At 38.3% G+C, this 17021-nt stretch overlaps 2 protein-coding genes and 1 non-coding gene across 16 annotated transcripts in view; 2 read left to right on the top strand and 1 right to left on the bottom strand.

Annotated features, from left to right (window-relative positions):
* The first annotated feature begins 984 nt into the window (after nt 1-984).
* On the top strand, nt 985-8872 carry Sqd (RNA-binding protein squid). Of its 10 annotated transcripts, none has more exons than XR_011547305.1 (10): nt 988-1269; nt 4849-4884; nt 5329-5369; nt 5632-5759; nt 5970-6116; nt 6226-6357; nt 6466-6685; nt 7448-7519; nt 8146-8263; nt 8562-8701. XR_011547305.1 is itself a non-coding variant. In XM_070672644.1 (9 exons), exons 1-9 carry the CDS (start codon nt 1139-1141, stop codon nt 8696-8698), a joined length of 1044 nt encoding a protein of 347 aa, XP_070528745.1. In that variant the 5' UTR covers nt 985-1138; the 3' UTR covers nt 8699-8872. The 10 variants fall into 10 exon arrangements, 5 of the variants coding, with proteins under 5 accessions (XP_070528745.1, XP_070528747.1, XP_070528746.1 ...); XR_011547303.1 differs by having other exon boundaries at nt 991-1269; nt 6466-6727; XM_070672644.1 differs by lacking the exon at nt 8146-8263 and having other exon boundaries at nt 985-1269; nt 8562-8872.
* On the top strand, nt 5470-5542 carry LOC139112120 (small nucleolar RNA SNORD58). The gene has a single exon (XR_011547325.1). It is a non-coding gene; the product is annotated as a small nucleolar RNA SNORD58 (small nucleolar RNA).
* A 318-nt stretch (nt 8873-9190) lies between the features above and the next one.
* Nucleotides 9191-17021, bottom strand: part of LOC139111959 (QRFP-like peptide receptor) — a 45137-nt gene continuing 37306 nt past the window's right edge. For 3 of the 5 annotated variants that reach the window (XR_011547301.1, XR_011547302.1, XR_011547300.1), the window contains 3 exons: nt 15254-15415; nt 14191-14381; nt 9191-12978 (listed from right to left, as the gene is read on the bottom strand). Coding sequence is in view for 2 of the 5 variants with exons in the window: in XM_070672635.1 (XP_070528736.1) it covers nt 12969-12978; nt 15254-15415 (172 nt within the window). In the remaining 3 variants the exon portion in view is untranslated. The remainder of the gene's footprint in view (nt 12979-14190; nt 14382-15253; nt 15416-17021) is intronic. The other 2 variants (XM_070672635.1, XM_070672636.1) reach the window with 2 other exon arrangements.

The raw sequence follows: 17021 nt of genomic DNA, 5'->3' as shown, positions 1-17021 counted from the left end.
GCATTACAGTATGAGCTGCGAGATACGGTTTGCATTCATTCACATTGCCAATACATCGAGAACGTTATACACTATATACGCTTATGGCTGCATAAATATATATGCAAAAAGAAATCTTATTTTCTTCTATTAATAATTTCCAGCTAAAGAGCAGACGACGATGCGTAAAGTTAGAGAATCATCGACGCTGATTGGCCGAGAAGAGCGACTGCCGGTGAATCTCATTGGCCGCTACTCCTTCCTCGTCTCCCTATCGTGTCTCATGACCGAAATTTTCGATGCGTGTGCCGCTAAATCCGTCTCGTCTTTCCCTTCCTTTCGCTTCTCCTCTTCTCGTTGATGACGCATTCTCTAGCCATCGATCCGAACACAATCAGGAACGTAAGAAGATTCTCTTTAACTGCTGTACTTTCTTTTAATGCGTATATAACAAACCTTTTTATTTATACTTATAAAATGTTTTTAAGAATACACCTTCTTAATAAATGTTCCCGATGACAAATCCTTTTGCGAGGAAAAATTTCAAGTAAAAGACTCTACCGAATACATATTACAGAATTTTGATAAGCAAATCTAGCTACTAAAAATGTTACCAATTAGGTTTTGAATTTTTCTGAATTATTGTATTTAATCATTTTCTTAAAAACGACACATCAAAGTTAAAATTATTAAATACTTTTCTGAAAATTTTTTTCTAAATATCTTTAACGTATTCTTTTTCATTAATGCCAGGTATCGATTTAAAGAAAAATATTTTAAAATTGATACATCAAGTTCCATTATGGAGGGAAAAAAATAATTATTGAAACTGGTTTATTTCACGATAAAATAATGTTTCGACGTGTCGAGACGACGCAAGTAGTCGGGCACACCGGTGTTGCGTCACACGATCCTGAACAGCTGTACGTGATTGGTCAGCGGACAGTCACAGATCCCGAGATGCTTCGCGCGTAAATCGCTAGCCGGGAGGACCTCCGGGCTGCGCAGACGGTTGCACTTCCTTCTCCATTCGGCAGCCGAGCGACACGGTTGTACGTCGGGTTAATCAGCGATCGTTTTCGAGGGTTATTGTGCCGTGGTGTGCCGTGAGTAGCATTCTACGTAACTTCGCGCGAGTAAAGCCGACAGATAAAGCGCGATGGCCGATCAGGAGAGCAAGGACTTCAGCGAGGACATCGCTGATCAGAATTTCGCGGAGCAGAACGGCGAGGCCGAGAACAACGGCGAGAACAACGTAGCGGAGAACAATCAGGAGTCGCAAGAAGACAGGTAACTCCTCTCGCTGCCGGGCATAGCCGGTTCCGGTTGTGCGATCGCTCTTTACTTCAGGCGCGTTGCGGCCCGCGGCGATCGCGCGATTCGGCGACAACTTTGCGACGCGGTGACGAGACGGGCGGCCGGGCAGGTACGCGTCTCACAAGATGGCGGAAGGCGTGCGGTCCGCCGCGGTGCACGATCCGTTCGCATCAGCGTGACGGCGACGGTTCACGTCTCGGCGACGCGGGCTCGTCACTTTTACGTGGCGCGCCGGAATCGCGAGCACCGATCATTTGACGATTCTCGGTCGCGATTAGGGCCCGTAGGACGAGAAAGACTGGCGGCGATAATGGCGGTGTGGTACGGTGGAGGCGCCAAGCGTGGCTCCGGAAAGGGCGCGTCCGAGGCTCGCGAGAGGGAATCATCCGGGGGGAGGGGACAAAAAAAATTACATATATATACATGCCGATTGAGATAGCTGGAAAACACGTGATGCATAATAGCCAACTGATACACGTCGCGTAATGTTCATGCCACGTGAAAAAGCGACTTACGCGCGCACTTCGCTGCTAGACGCGTTCGTCATTTCCGTTACGAGCACGTGGAAACCTTTGTCCCTTGCGGGCGCGCATGAATGGGTTCGCCTGCGGCGTCCACGCCATTGTCTCGCGTTGCTTCTTTTTTTCCCCTCCGCTCCTTTCCATTCCTTTTTTTTGCAGCATAATGGAATCGCGAGCTGGGCGAATTTTAACTTGACTCGAAACACCTCCCGTTCTTCGTTCACGACAGAACATTAGGGTGTCTACGTAAATGTTTTGCAGTTATGCGCCTGCCTTTACCTATTTTCCAACCAAAGCAACGTCCATCTGACGATAATTTTGCACTTACATTTCACTTGGAATTTTTTTCACAAACTCTTTCCCTTCCTCTTTAGAGTCTTGGACTTTTTGCGAATTTTTAACGTCGACTTTAAGGTCGTTTTCTTTTTTTTTTTTTTTTTTTTTTCTTGCAAAGGGTAAGCAATAGATTGTTTAAATATTAAAGTTGAAATTTTTCAGGATACAAAGTTGGGAGGCGAGCGTGATCTTCAAATTCAACGTTTTGCACGTAATTATTAGAATAAATAGATATGTTGTAATGAGATTGTCTGATTAAATGCAAATGTTAACGTGGCTTCGCTGCCCGGCCACGTGCAAGAAAATATCGTTGTCGAATATGAATTTGGAGACGCAGCTCGTTCTAGACGTAGCTAAAAATACTCACGAGGGACATGAGTTTCACGTACGAACGTGACGGAAGTTAGAGAACGAAACACCCGGCGCCCCACCGTACCTAATCCACCAGTAACATAACCGAAGGTTGGAATAAGTCAATTGCATGCTATAGTACGCAAGAGTAATTTAAGATACAGTAATGTACGAACGAGAAACGAATATGAAAGCGTGTAACTTTGTATAGTTGCTCTAGCCTGTAACTTTATATGTGCTGTTGTTGCGAGGTAATACCATTTGTCTGTTTTGAAATTTTTACGTAATGTTATGTATTGAACATTCCCTTGTTTTTCTGTTCCCTGTTCTAGTTAACTATAATTATAGTCTTTTTTTCCAATTGATAAAGAGAAATTGTGGATTCTGCAGTCAATCAGTTTTTGCGTCGCACACTAAGCGAATAATATAATTCGTAATACTTTTTATAGAGCCTAAAAGTTTCAAGTACATTTTTTGGCCAGCCGAATCTTCTATCCTCGTATGTCCGTTGCAGCTGAATTGTGGTATATACGAGTCAATTGATTGACGATTGACAAATACGTACACTTACTATGGGATCTCGACGTGAATCGATACCTAATGCAGTGATTTCCGAGTCCGAGTTATTGCGAGAAGTCCACGTCAAGTTCAAGTTCAAGTTCAAGTCCGTCACGTTTCGTCATGACACGAGCACTGGAACGCAAATTATAATTTCGTCAGAAAAGTAAAGTCTCGCACAGACACACACACTTGCCTGCTGGGTCACGCGGTAGAGTAATTTCCGATCCAAATGCTGATTTGGGCGTGACCAAAGCACAAAAAAAAAAAAAAAAAAAAAAAAAATCATAGGGACAATGCGAAAAAATCCAGTAGGTCGGAAACGCCATTAACCCCAGTTTATGTGGCTTGATCTACAGGTGATCAACAACGGTTTTCACATGGCGGGCGGCTCGCAGGTGGAAAACGTGACCCGACCAGCAACTTACCGGCGAGTGACTGGTGCCAACGGTATTTATCACCAGCCATAAATAAAAAATAAAGACTCGAATATAATAAGTAAATCAATTATCATGTTGACACTGCCAAAAAAAAAAAAAAAAAATACCAACCAAGTCCAAAGCCAAGTTAAAAAATAAAAAACAGAGCTTGCAGCTCGTTAGAATGCAGGAAAAAAAAACGGAAATGTATGTATCAGAAATTGAAACAGTTCTTCCATTACGCAATTTGTCAATGAGCGTTGTAAAAAGAAAGACAGAAAGAATGTGAAAGAGACAAGCATACATAATATATAAATATATATATATATATATCAAACGTTTAAATATAAATATCCCATACGCACATAAACGTGTCGATTGAAAGTATTAAGAGTCGTCTATCATTAAATTGTAATAAAAACGATCTTTTTAGCTTTTCAATATAGAGTTGCAGTCTAGCCTAGCATATGCCATATTCTTTGGGTCAATCTGCAGATCAGAGTACTACTTGGAAAAATTAAATTCTTGTTTCCCTTAGGAGCAGCTGTGATATGTCAACTGGAGTTGTAACTATTGCTCGGGTTCACGTCGATGAATAGTACCTCGTTCTCTTGCAATTAATTTTTACATACGTATATATATATCTATATTTTTATTTTATTTTATTTTTTTTTTTTTAATTTTTTAATTCTTTTTCCAAGTTTTCTTTTCAATCTTTTTTTTAATTTTTTACAATTTAAACATTCGAATATCAAGGTCTCTATGGTGAAAAGCAGTCCTTCTCATGGTTGTCTCTCATAACTTTTACGAACGACAGATGCATATATCGTAAGCTACCTTTATCAAATCTCATTTATTCTAGGAAATGGTATTTCGTATTCTTGTAATTGCTTTGCATTGTAATTATGTTTATCGTTGTAAGAAGACTTTTCTAAATTTCAACGATGGGTGGATCTGATTAGCTGTAGATTAAACTTATGCGTTTGTTTACCGTAGACGTATATAATTATAAATAGTTTTACATGTGCGATACTGATAAAAGTTCGCAGCCTATATCAATCTTTTCGATAGTCGGTCCAGTGCCCCTTTTGCGAATGACACTACAGGTCTCTTACGTTTCTTATACATCGTCTGCATTCAATTTTTTTTCACACCTTAACATTGATTCCAATCTTTTCAGAGATCAAGTCAACACTCCCTTAACTTTTTTTTTTCTTTTTCTTTTTTTTTTTTTTTCTCCACAATAGTAAATGGAATTGTTTCGTTTGTTTAAAAATTAGACTTTTGCTTCGGTCTTAATTCTTTATATTATTGAACAAGTTTGAGAAATTCACTTAGTGAAATAAATTCGTTCCGTTGCTTTGCAGGTCGGCCGGAGCTAACCAGGATTCTCTGAACGATAGGTATTTTCAAACTTTTTTATATTTTCCTCATTATTATTATTATTATTTTTTTAGCATGTCGGTGTTAAGATAGTGAAAGAAAAATTGCGCGCGACGATAGGAAGAAAGCCAGATGATGAAACACTTGATTCTCAAGTTGCGTACTTGAGAAATAATCGATCACGATTACTTTATAACTTGTAAGAGTCACTTGCGAAAGAGGCCGAAAAACACATTACTACCTTCTACCGTTTTTATTGCAGATAACTTTTTCGCGCGCAGTTGCAGAGATTTGACAATTTGCCAACATCATAAACCCGATCCTAATCGTAATAACGATCCTATTTAGATGTTAAACTGTAAACTTTCTACACATTCGGTTTCACAATACTGATTAAAAACTTAAACATGCCCTTCCTTCGCTTCTATTAATTTTAACTTAATGTTTTATTTTTTTTTTCACAGAAAGTTATTCGTCGGTGGTTTAAGCTGGGAAACAACAGACAGTGAGTACATTTTTAAGTTCTACAATAAAAACTTTCTACAAAAAAAAAAACAAAGTTACAAATTATTACAAAATAATTTGAAATACGAAAATAAAAAAATCAGCGATGATGTTTCTTCTTAGGACACCTTTGGATGATAATTATCATGTGAAAAGAAATTTCTACTGAGCTTAATATTAAAATTATTTATATAATTGCCTTTAAAGTAATTTACATTTTGCAATCTTAAAAAGTTCTTACAAGTGATATTATATATTTTTAGAGGAATTACGAGAACATTTCAGTACATATGGCGATATTGAAAGCATCAATGTCAAGACAGATCCTAATACAGGTCGATCGAGAGGATTTGCTTTTATTGTCTTTGCCAAAGCCGAATCTCTTGATAAGGTAAATTTTAATGTATTTGACTTGAAAAATAGTACAGTGTCTTACATCGCGGCTGATTTTTCTAAATAATGAAATGATGATAGGTTTATCCAGTTCTGCTACTGAGATCTGTGACGAGAAATTATTTTATTTTCTGAGATTTGTTTTATAATAAATTTTTTTTTTATGTAAAAAATTATTATGTTTTATTAATAAAAGGAAATGTTTTAGATTATGTCTGCTGGTGATCATATTATTAACAACAAGAAAGTCGATCCTAAGAAAGCGAAAGCCAGACATGGGAAGATATTTGTCGGCGGACTTTCAACTGAACTATCCGACGAAGATATCAAGAACTTCTTTTCACAATTTGGAACTGTAAGTATTTTATTGTTTCTACATTTCTACAACATCTACGCTCCTTTAACCTTAACCTAATCCCTTAAAAATCATTAAACACTTTTATTAACATGTGAAACATTTTCAGATTGTCGAGGTAGAGATGCCGTTCGATAAAACTAAAAATCAGAGAAAGGGATTCTGCTTCATCACCTTCGAATCTGAACAAGTAGTCAACGAGCTGTTGAAGACTTCGAAGCAAACAATAAACGGTAAAGAGGTGTGTAAGCAACCGTTCTCACAATACTAAGTCAACTGTGATTTCTCTTACAAGATAATACAAGAAGCTGCTTTGATAAAAAATAATAAAACTTTGAATATTACGCAGGTTGATGTGAAGAAAGCAACTCCCAAGCCTGACGGAATGATCGGTATGCGTGGTGGACCCGGCGGTCGCGGAGGACGTGGCGGCAGAGGTGGTCGAGGTCGAGGATTCGGTCAAGGCGGATGGGGACAAGGAGGCTATGGCGGTGGCTACGGCGGTGGCTACGGTCAAGGAGGATACGGCGGTGGCTACGATGGATATGGATATGATTATTACAGTGGTGGTGGGTACGGAGGTTACGGCGGCTACGACTACAGTGGATACGGTAATTTCATTGATTATTACTAAAATCTGACAGAATCGGTTTACGATCATTTACTGTCAACTTTTTTTTCCTTTTTTTCTAGTGTCTTGTTCTTTTTTTTTTAACAAGAAAAATAATTTAACAATAAATGATAATCTAATAGCAGGTTATCCGTTGTTACCGTCCCAGTGTATTCGATAGGCAATTAAAAAATTTAGACACCTTTTGAAGAATATATGCATGTTGTCTCTGATTCAAATTCCTCTGTCGCATATGTACTCATTTAACTTTCTTTTTTAGTTTTATTTTAGTAATTAGCCAATGTCTTAGTGCATTTTTTAAGTTACTTTTTTATTTAATTTTTTTTAAGCTGGAATAATCAGAAACTTCATGTATGTATTACATTAGGTGTCGAAAAATTAGTATGATATAATAGTGTAATATAAATAAGAATATGTATGTAAGGGATACTATTGTATCCTTCCATCCTGCTTTAATCCCGCCATGTTCTCCTCACATGCATGACGTTTCTTTCACACTTCTTTCACATTTCAACGATCATTTCACTCGCGATAAAGTCGCGCAGATTAAACACGTGTTCTCGCAATGGCACGAAAGTAGCAAGTGACGTGCATAGATTTCTTTTTGTTTTAATGTAACAAAAAAAAAGAAAAAAAAAATCAGTATGCAACGATAACTGATCCTACTGTCTCTTTATATCGTGTGTTACATGAAATGCAGATGGATACGGCTATGGAGGTGGTAATTACGACGGTGGCTACAGTGGCGGGCGCGGTGGCGCACGCGGTAAAGGTACGCATTGTAGCCTCCTTTGTTTTATGTTTATGTATCTCCCATCCGTATCATATAGACTTTAAATGACATGTATTCCGATTGAATTATCGCCTACACGTATTTTTTCATTAGTTACATTGGCATTCATCTCTTACTTCCTCACGTCACTCAAGCAAGATCCATTCTCCTCGTTTCTGTTCGTTCTTTCAGTCTCACTCAGTCCTACTTTTTTCTGCTTTTTGCTGTTTGTTTCACAAATGAATAATATATATAACACATTAATATTGGGCACCCAAAATCTTTTTTTTTCCTGTTTTTTTTTCTTCTAAATAAAACTAACAATCATGTACAATGGAATGTTATCCTATATTTAGCTATTCCTGAAGATGGGGAAAGTATGAGTTACGCGATCTGCAGCTTACTACCTTAGCCTGTAGCCTCTACATAGATACATATTGTAGTTTTCTGTTTCATATCTATCTTTTATTTTTTAAATAAATATTCGTGCAACATATTTTTTTTTTTTTTTATAGTGTTCTCATAATTTCTATAATAATTGATGCCTACCATGTTGTAAGATAAACGAGTGTATGCAATTGAGCGAAACGATTAGACTAATAACGCATCATCTGGGTATGTTCCAGGAGGTTCAGGCTACGGTGGCAAGCAAAGGGGTGGTCGTCAGAACCAGAGGCACCAACCTTATTAATAAAGGAATTCTCCTTATTTATGACCGCAATGCAATTCGCATTGTAACTGCCGGTGAGTCACCGTCCAATTTCCTAATGCTCTTACTTCCATTTCTGATTAACTCACGCGGAGATTTTGGTATTTAAATATAACGATATTGTATTAAGAGTTTTTAAATTTTCAAAAAGAACCTAACTTTTCCCTTCTGTTCTCGCTTCACAGATTATAATTGTTTGTTTGTCTGTTTGTGTATAATTTTGTATATTAACATTGTTTTGTGTCATTAACTTTAATAATTTTTGTGTGATATAAAATATATTGTGTAATATGAATAGATAAGAGATTAAAGTATACATTTTTTCTTTTTCAGGTATTGCAAGCCGCGGTTTCCGTTCACAATCACAATCTTACAACTCGTCCAATCATTCCACTCATAATACATCGGCCAACATTAAAAGAAACAGAACTCGAGTAGCACGAAAATTTGCAGAAACCGATTACCAATAACGTTTTGTTAATTTTCTTTTTGTATATACATGTACGCGCTTGCTTGTTTCAATTCTCACAAAAACACTTGCGTGTGCACACGCATCGTGTATCATTAATAATTAGAGTAGAAGTATTATTTTAATTTTTTTCTACGAAAGATGACACGGCGGGAAAAAAAAAAAAGATAGAAAACCATCGTATATTGATGAGCATGCGATGTACTTTTTACATAGCGTGCAAAAAGTAAAAAAAAAAAAAAAAAAGAATAAACTGAGTTTATAACGACCGTGTGAAATAATATAAAAGGGTTACTTCTTCCTTATTAGTAAGATATAATAATAGGAATAAATAAATTCATTTTGTGTATATATTTCTCTTTCTTATATATATATATATATATATATAAATATTATATATATATATGTCTGTATGTATGCATGTCTATGTATATATAGACTTACATACACATTTGTAGTTTTGCTCTGACCTCCTGTTACAGCAACTTAATACTTTCTCTTTTTAAAGAATACGACATATACACCAGGATTATGTCCAGAACGTAGAGATCATCATTTATACTCTAGATTTAAATAAAAGACTGACACACGCATAAAAAGAATTTATCAGACGTATAGGATTGACGCTCTTACCGATTCTCTGGCATGGCACACGCGTAAGTCCGACTTACCAAACTCACGCTATTTCATACTTGACGTGTGCTACGACAGAATTTTCGCTCGTAGAGAACAGCACATGTACATTATATTTATATACCGACAATTTCATCCTAACACGATGAGAGATTGTCAAGATAACATTTTTAAAGTACAACAGACGATATTGTATCGCGAATGCAATATTGGGATTATGTATTTTTATCTAAGTACACACTGTTCTGATCTTATGTCACTAAAGAATTACATGATATAAATTTAAACCGATGATCTTATGTTAGTAATTTATTTAAAATAAATTATGTTTATATCAATAGATATATCCCAAGTGTCGCCATTAATAACTGTCTACTATTCCAGATCCTGCAACTTCACGTACTTTTATTTACAAGATATTTAAGACATTCTTATGTGAAATTTAAGTTTAAAAGGAACGTCGTGCATATTATCATTGAAGACATCACTGAGCTGTGATGTGATCTAGCAGGTAAGTGATCAAATACATTGATCAGACGTCATTTAAATCCCCTTTTCAAAATTAATGAGCATTTTTTCGTATCAGCTGTTCGCCTTGGATCTTCATATGTTGCTCCAAATAATGCTGGCGATATATCTATCTCCACCCTTCGCTGGAATCGTGTCCTTCATCCCGTCTGGAGTATTGGTTTTGCTACCACAACCGATACCCGGCAATTTGCGTCGCTATTGTTGACACTCGCCTCATACGGGAGAATTTATACAAACCGTATACTCGGCGCTTTTATTTCGAGACGTCACGCGTGTTATCGTAACAAACGAGTATAGCGTGTCGCTTTAGGTATTCTCTTATTCCAATCTCTAGGTATCGGCTTTTCAGCGCGCGACGTAATTAGGTGATAACAACGGGCCACAAACTGCCGCAAACACGTAAACACGACGCGAAACATGAATAATCATAGCGCAAATCCTTCCCTCGGCGGTCCGTGCGATTGCACATCATTAACAAATGACACGAGATCCGGTAGTTACCGCGTAATAAATTACACATGTAAATGAATTCCAGCTTAATCAGTTATAAGCGCGATCGTTGAATATTTGGAGCAACACGTTCGATCGGTGGAACATCCCCCCATTGTCTACATACTCAACATGCTCGATGTGAGACATTGTTGAAACATTCATAATCAGCGTCTGTGTGCGACTGAGAGTTGTGCGCAACAAACCGATAACTATGCACGTTATGCGCGCCGCGCACAATTGTTTTAGAGGAATCCCAGATCGGATAATCTTGTACATAAATCGTACGAAGGGCGAGAGGCGGGATGTATCGCGGAATTTAGGTGGGCTTCGCGTGAAGAATAGCGGGAACAAACTTTCATTTATTAAATTATTCGTAGTTGCCATTTGAACAACCTCACGCTAGGACAAGATTGACTAGTATGCGTTTAAACATTTAAAGCCATTTAACAACATCGTCGGCCTAATCGCGCGGATTCGCGCAATCTTACATCTTAATAATCCTAAAGCGCAAAACTGACCGCTCGACGTCCCTGTTTCTTTGGTGAAATACCGGCAATTAAATTGCTGTCTCAGTTGTTTTCAGTCTATTAAAATAATTCGATTAAAAAAAAATCTTCGTCACGTTTGACGAAAGGAAAACGACGACCCGGATGAAAATTAAAGGCGATAACCGCGGCTGGTCTTTTTTTTTTATTAACGTTTAATCAATTCTAGCTGCCAACTGCACTTTTATATGCAATATTATTTTTTTTTGTATTTTTCTTTCTTTTTTAAGTTCTCACACCGACGGACATTCATCCTAATAAGAGACATTTTCATCCCTTCGTTTAAACACATCGATACAACGGCGAAGGCTATTATAACACACTGAGCAAATAATTCTAATTTTATATTAATTTTATATCAACCATGCACGACGGAGATGTAAGTCTTGCGTTTTTTAAATATCTTTTCTTTTCGTATTGGCCGCAAAATCTTCCCATTATTCTTATGGCACTTAGCGTCATCGCGGATAAACACAGAAAATCTTTAAAATCGCGCGATGCCACGCTCGTCAAATCTAAAGTGTCTAAATATAATATTAACTTTACATTTTTTTCTTTCTTTTTTTACATTTACTTATTTACATATTTTTTTATACAGCGATTAGCGACTTGATTTCCCCAGTTTCTTAAACAAAGTAACCTACTTATTAAAACCTCGCCTACGTTTATTAGACGATTTCGTATAATAGAGTTGTACATTAACAAGTCTTTTTAACACTAGCCTGTATTATTACATTATTGTTTCGTTGATGTATTATTTCATTAATAATAGATATATCATAAATAGATAATATACATTATCATTAATAATGATAGAAAGATAGTTACAGTCTGGTGTTTAACATTTTAATTAAATAGAGAAGTGTAAAAGCACAGGAGGAGGGGGACGAGAGAGAGTGAGAAAAAAAAAAAAAAAGAAAAAATGGAAAATGCAATATTCTCCTGAGTAACAAAACGGGATTACTCATCTAAAGTTTGCTCCCGGCATCGACCTGCTGGTGTAAGCTAATTAATGCGGCTGCAATCATAATGAGATTATATTCCAGCACGTAATTCAGAGTTTCAAATGATATGCTACTTACATTAGAATATCTATAATTTTTATGCCGTAATTCTAGATTTAATTGTTTGTGACATCGAGAAAATTACCATCGAGTTCTTATGCTCTCATTAGCCGACGCGAGAATGACGTTTAATACAAATGTCAAGTAGGAATCTGATATGATAAGCGGTCACCGTCCAGTTTCGCTGAGGTAGTAAGCACTAAGGTAGAGTGGAATAAACTATCGAGATCGGATAGATGAACAACTTCCAGAAGTAGCCACGGAAGAGTATTTTTCTTCTTTTTTTTTTTTTTACATTTTGGTTTCACGTGGCCCTTGAACAGTTTTCCGCGTATTAAAGAGGTACATGTCAGTGTTTTCAGATTTTACGTTCGACGTATCGACACTGGGAAAACCTTTCGGATGAAACGTCCGGTTCGCCTCAACGATCCTACGGCGAATAGCTCTAACGCCTTGACGAAAGATCTTCGCAAGAGTTCTTTAGATCGAACGATTTCAAACTGGATACGGTCTGTAACTTCGTTGAGTTGTACGTAGTAATCGTGGGGTGCTCGAGCTGCCGGCTCGCCTGGCTCTTATCCGCCTACACCGCGGCTTCAACGGCACGTTAAACACCCAATTGTCCGAATGTCCAATTAATCAACCCATCCAATTATCCTACCCTCTGAACGAGCGAGCGATAACGCTGTCGCTGCAAGGTGCGAGGAGAGCGGCAAATAGATCACTGGACTCCGTTCTTTGACTCGCGACACCTACGCTGTGATAGTCCTGGGACAGGCTTAACTCTTTGTCAATACACGAGGATCTCTGGTACTTGCGTATGACCGGCATCCCGAAACGGCAGCTATCCGTGTGCGGATGACCGGGTGATCGCGACGGAGGGGAGTCCCGCCTCGATAAATCTCGTAATCGCGTCCACTCCCGACTTTATTCGCGTCACATTGTCGGAAGTCTCCTATCTGACGGAGACCTCCCTTGACGACCTGGTCCGAGGATGAAGGAAGAATCAGGTCCATCTAGAAGCAGACGAAAAGACGGCGAATAAAGAGAAAGAGAGCGAGGGCGGTGAGCCAGGATGGAGCGGCATGGAGCAAAGGTGAGGCGAAGAGAGAGAGAGAGAGAGCGAAAAGAAATGAGACAATGGAATTTCATTATCTAGTAGAGGTTTGAGGAAAGGGTAAGTCGCGTGAGACGTTCTGCAGAGGATTACATTTGAGCGAATAAATCTGGCTGACTGAGAGCGCGACGTAGTCATCTCATACACAAAGCGTGCTCGAAAAGCAAATGAGTCGTAGATTAACTCTTCCATCCCAGGGCAGTTATTTTTACCGTTCAACTTCTTGGTGCATTGTGTTAAGAAACAATTTTAACCGAACCGAAGTAGCGGAAGTACTCATAATTTTATTAATCAAACAATACCGACTTAATTTATAGAAATATCTTTTACGAAATTGATTTTTTTTTTTTTTTTTATTAAAAGCTGCTTTTTTAAATACGTTTGTAAAAAATTTTATTCCGTCAAACGTTTAAAAATAGAATGCGGACTAGATAATAATTAATGTACTTCATCCCGTAACTAGATCAAGAAATATTATTCAGATTGCTTCTACATATTTATTTTTATTCTATAAAAACCCGCGGTTTAGTTTCCGTTAAATTGGCGAATTGTAGCTATCCGCAATTTACAAATGTATAGACAGCCCTTCGATCATAAAACCGCGATACAAAATCAAATATATATTCGAAAAATATCGGACTGACGGGGTTTTTTTTTTTTTTTTTTCGTTTAATGTTAATAAAAGCAAACACAATAAAACAGATGACACGAGAGCAGAGGCGTTATTACGTTACAATTTCCAAGGTATGATTAGTGATTGATAGAAACCGAGTGGAACTTCACATTCGGCAATGCGCATTTTGCACAGCAACTCTGTTAACAATAAAACCATATGTCGACCTTGAAGTGAGAACTATAACCAAAAAAATCTTTTGTCCAATGAAAAAGGAAAAAAGAAAAAAAAAAGGGTGAAAAAAATCATCCGTGAATCTCGAGGTATGGAATTTCATATTTAAATTGCGGGGTAATCCGATCAATGCCAATTAGTGCTGAATGCGGAGTGATGCGGAGTCTGCGAGACAAATTAATGAAGCAACGTACTGCGATCATGCCGAATGCAAACGTGAAATGCGAGGTGAAAGGGAAATGCTGGCCGAACCGTTCAGTTTACCTCGGTCGTAATCGTGCTCCATTCGTCTACCCTAGCCGGACATTCGTTGCACATGCACGTGGGCGAAGGGTTTCGGAGGGTCTCCCGCTGCCGGGGACTTGCGAGCCCCGCGATCGTGTCACGGATGGTCTACGGGATGTAGGTTGCTCGAATTTCGGGACTTTGACTCCCCGAAGGAGTTACGAATCCACCTAAATCATTCATGCAGAAACGGAGGACTTTGGCCAGAGTGAATTTTGCGTTATTGTTAATTGAAAATGTTCTCGATCTCAAATGGCGATGCTACGTGACGAAGAATTCGCGGCGCGTCTTCCTTTCTTGCGCGCCGTCTCGTACGTCCGCTTGAATAAACGAAACTACTTTTCAGATAAGAAACTGCGCGAAGTTTTGGTGAGGAAATATGTTCGATAATAAAAAGCAGAATAAGAAAAAAAAAAAAGTAAAAAAAGAACATTCATAATTCACTTGAGACTCGTACGGTCATAAAAGTTCACAGATTTACCGAGTGGTGTTTTTCTCGCGTGCAGCGCGCGACTTTCGTTAATCTCGCTAATGAAATATTTTACTGCCGGAGTTATTTGTTGTAATTTGTCAAACGTTAGCGGAGCGTAGTACGTTTTAATAGAAATGCAATCAAATATTTGCGATGCCAACTAACAATGTTTTATCGGCCGCGACGACAAATTGTACATTCTACTTCGAACGAGCGCGGGCAGTTTTGCGAATTTTATTTTTCAACGTTCTTGTCTTAAGCTGAACGTTACTTGAAGTAAAAATCGTTTTCACCGCTGAACTAAATGAGAAACGTTTCGCCGAGTAATCAGGTGGACGACCTTAAAGGATATTTGTGAGGAAATTACGGCTAATGCGATCTATCTTAAAACGCTACAAAGAAAATTGCTCGTGCTCCACCTTATTTATGAAATGACATTAAGAAACCAGCGGGATACGCTTTGAAGAATCAAAGCGTATTTCATAACTCGCTCGAGAGAATGCCTTTGCTACTTCTCTATAACGCGGGTTAGAATGGACCCCCTAGCAGATGATATAACCCCGGACATACCTCACGCTGGTGCTCCTGGTCTGGCTGAGACTGGGGTTCCTCGTAACGGACGCCCGGTAGCCCCTTCGAGGGCAGCACACCCACCACCCGCCGCAGGCGGCCGACAGGAAGTTCTCCCTGAAGTGCTTCGACATAAACCCGTAAACTATCGGGTTTATACAACTGCAATGTCGATTTTGGATTAAAGGCACCGGGGCCGGGTCTCGGCGCAATCAGATCGGGAGTCGCGTTAATCGGCCTGCGTAACCGAAACGCGGCGGCGGGCTCTCGCCGCGACGGTACGCCCGCTCGTAAGCCCGCAGCTGCGGCGGCCGCGCGCGTTAGTCCGCATCGAAATGTGAAATAAAATCCCCCTTTCCGCGGTTTAAATCACGAAATTCGCGAGCGCGATGCAATTTCAATAGGCGAAATTTCAGATGCAAATCTCGCATCGATTACTCCACTTCAGATGACACCGATCCGACTTTTTTCATGCAAAGTCGAAGGAAGCAACGCGGGGGGATATCTGTGAGAGGAGAACACCTGAAAGATGGATTCACGAGTTTAATTTTGACTACACGTGTAACGATTCGTTACTCGTTATTGATCCCCACGATTAAATAAGACTGATTTTTATTGCACAATTAATTTTGCCGTTTAACTTTTACGGTTTGTAAATATCACGCAGGCAATAACCAATATTTTCACATTAAATAATATAAACGTATATTAATACCATAAATTTTAAAACGTTTTCGTCTGATAATATATAGTAATTAAAAACAGCAGACGTTTTTATTATTATATTTCCGTCTAAAATGCGCCGTCAGTTTCGCAATTTAATTTAATAAAAAGTAATCAATATGTAATAAGAGTGAATAGCATCACCTGCTCCCCCGAAAATGTTTACTTGATCAATAATTCGTTCGTTAACATTACGTTTTCCATTCGAAATAAATATCAAGCGTCTCGAACAATTTAGTAATTCAACGTCAGCGACGTTAAAATTATATAGAATATAATCTTAGCGGAACAACAGCTGGCAATTATCACGTATTCATATATGTGAGAATCACGTCCCTCGGTGTTAATGCAAAGATTTTCGAAACTTTGGGTACTTGCGGCGAAACTGAAACGGGATTCGGATATGAGAAACCCGTGTTTCGAGATTTGAATTAAATAGAAGCAAAATTTGTTTTATCACTGTTAGGAAGCTTATTACATACTCGGCTCTTGCCGTAATTATGAGTCCTCTAGACCGTCTCGCACAAATATGGCGATGCCTACTTACATCTAGAAAACCAATGCCGGAGGCAGTTCGAACTTCGGGGAAGTTACCAAACTCTCCGTCACCGGAGGTTTCCCTCCGTTCGATGAAGAAAAGTTAGAAGCTACTTTAACATTTGAGAGAATATATACTTCGCCAAACTTCTAACAGTTATAACCAAATAGAAGATGATAGGGTATTTCTTTTAAAACAGAGTTTAAAAGGAAAAAGTTTAGCATAAGAAAAAAAATAAAATAAAATAAAATAAAGATATCGCGCCTGTATCTCCTGGAATGGGTTTAGTCTTAAACGCAGAAATCATTTCGCGACGGTTTAGATTAAAAGCTGTATCAGCAATATTAATTATGTAGAGCGAGATATGCCTGTGTTATAGTAATATTTCTCGCGGCGCAACGATAATTAAATATTACTTATTAAAAGAAACTTAATTTTAAAGATTTTAATTTAAAAAGACTAACAAAGCTGTGCGAATTTATTTACTTAACCCGGCTTCAATTTTTT

The sequence above is a fragment of the Cardiocondyla obscurior genome, linkage group LG26 (genome assembly GCF_019399895.1).
Source record: "Cardiocondyla obscurior isolate alpha-2009 linkage group LG26, Cobs3.1, whole genome shotgun sequence".
Lineage (NCBI taxonomy): Eukaryota > Metazoa > Arthropoda > Insecta > Hymenoptera > Formicidae > Cardiocondyla > Cardiocondyla obscurior.
Note: the sequence above shows the minus strand (reverse complement) of the source record. Positions and strands in the feature narration are given on the sequence as shown.

What these genes read in the sequence shown, in the direction of transcription:
- Sqd (XM_070672641.1), top strand. Translation starts at nt 1,139, where the DNA reads ATGGCCGATCAGGAGAGCAAGGACTTCAGCGAGGACATCGCTGATCAG. An exon ending in AAGCTGGGAAACAACAGACA is followed by an intron (nt 5,370 to 5,631) that starts GTGAGTACATTT and finishes ATATATTTTTAG; the next exon opens with AGGAATTACGAGAACATTTC. An exon ending in CGGTGGCGCACGCGGTAAAG is followed by an intron (nt 7,520 to 8,561) that starts GTACGCATTGTA and finishes TTTCTTTTTCAG; the next exon opens with GTATTGCAAGCCGCGGTTTC.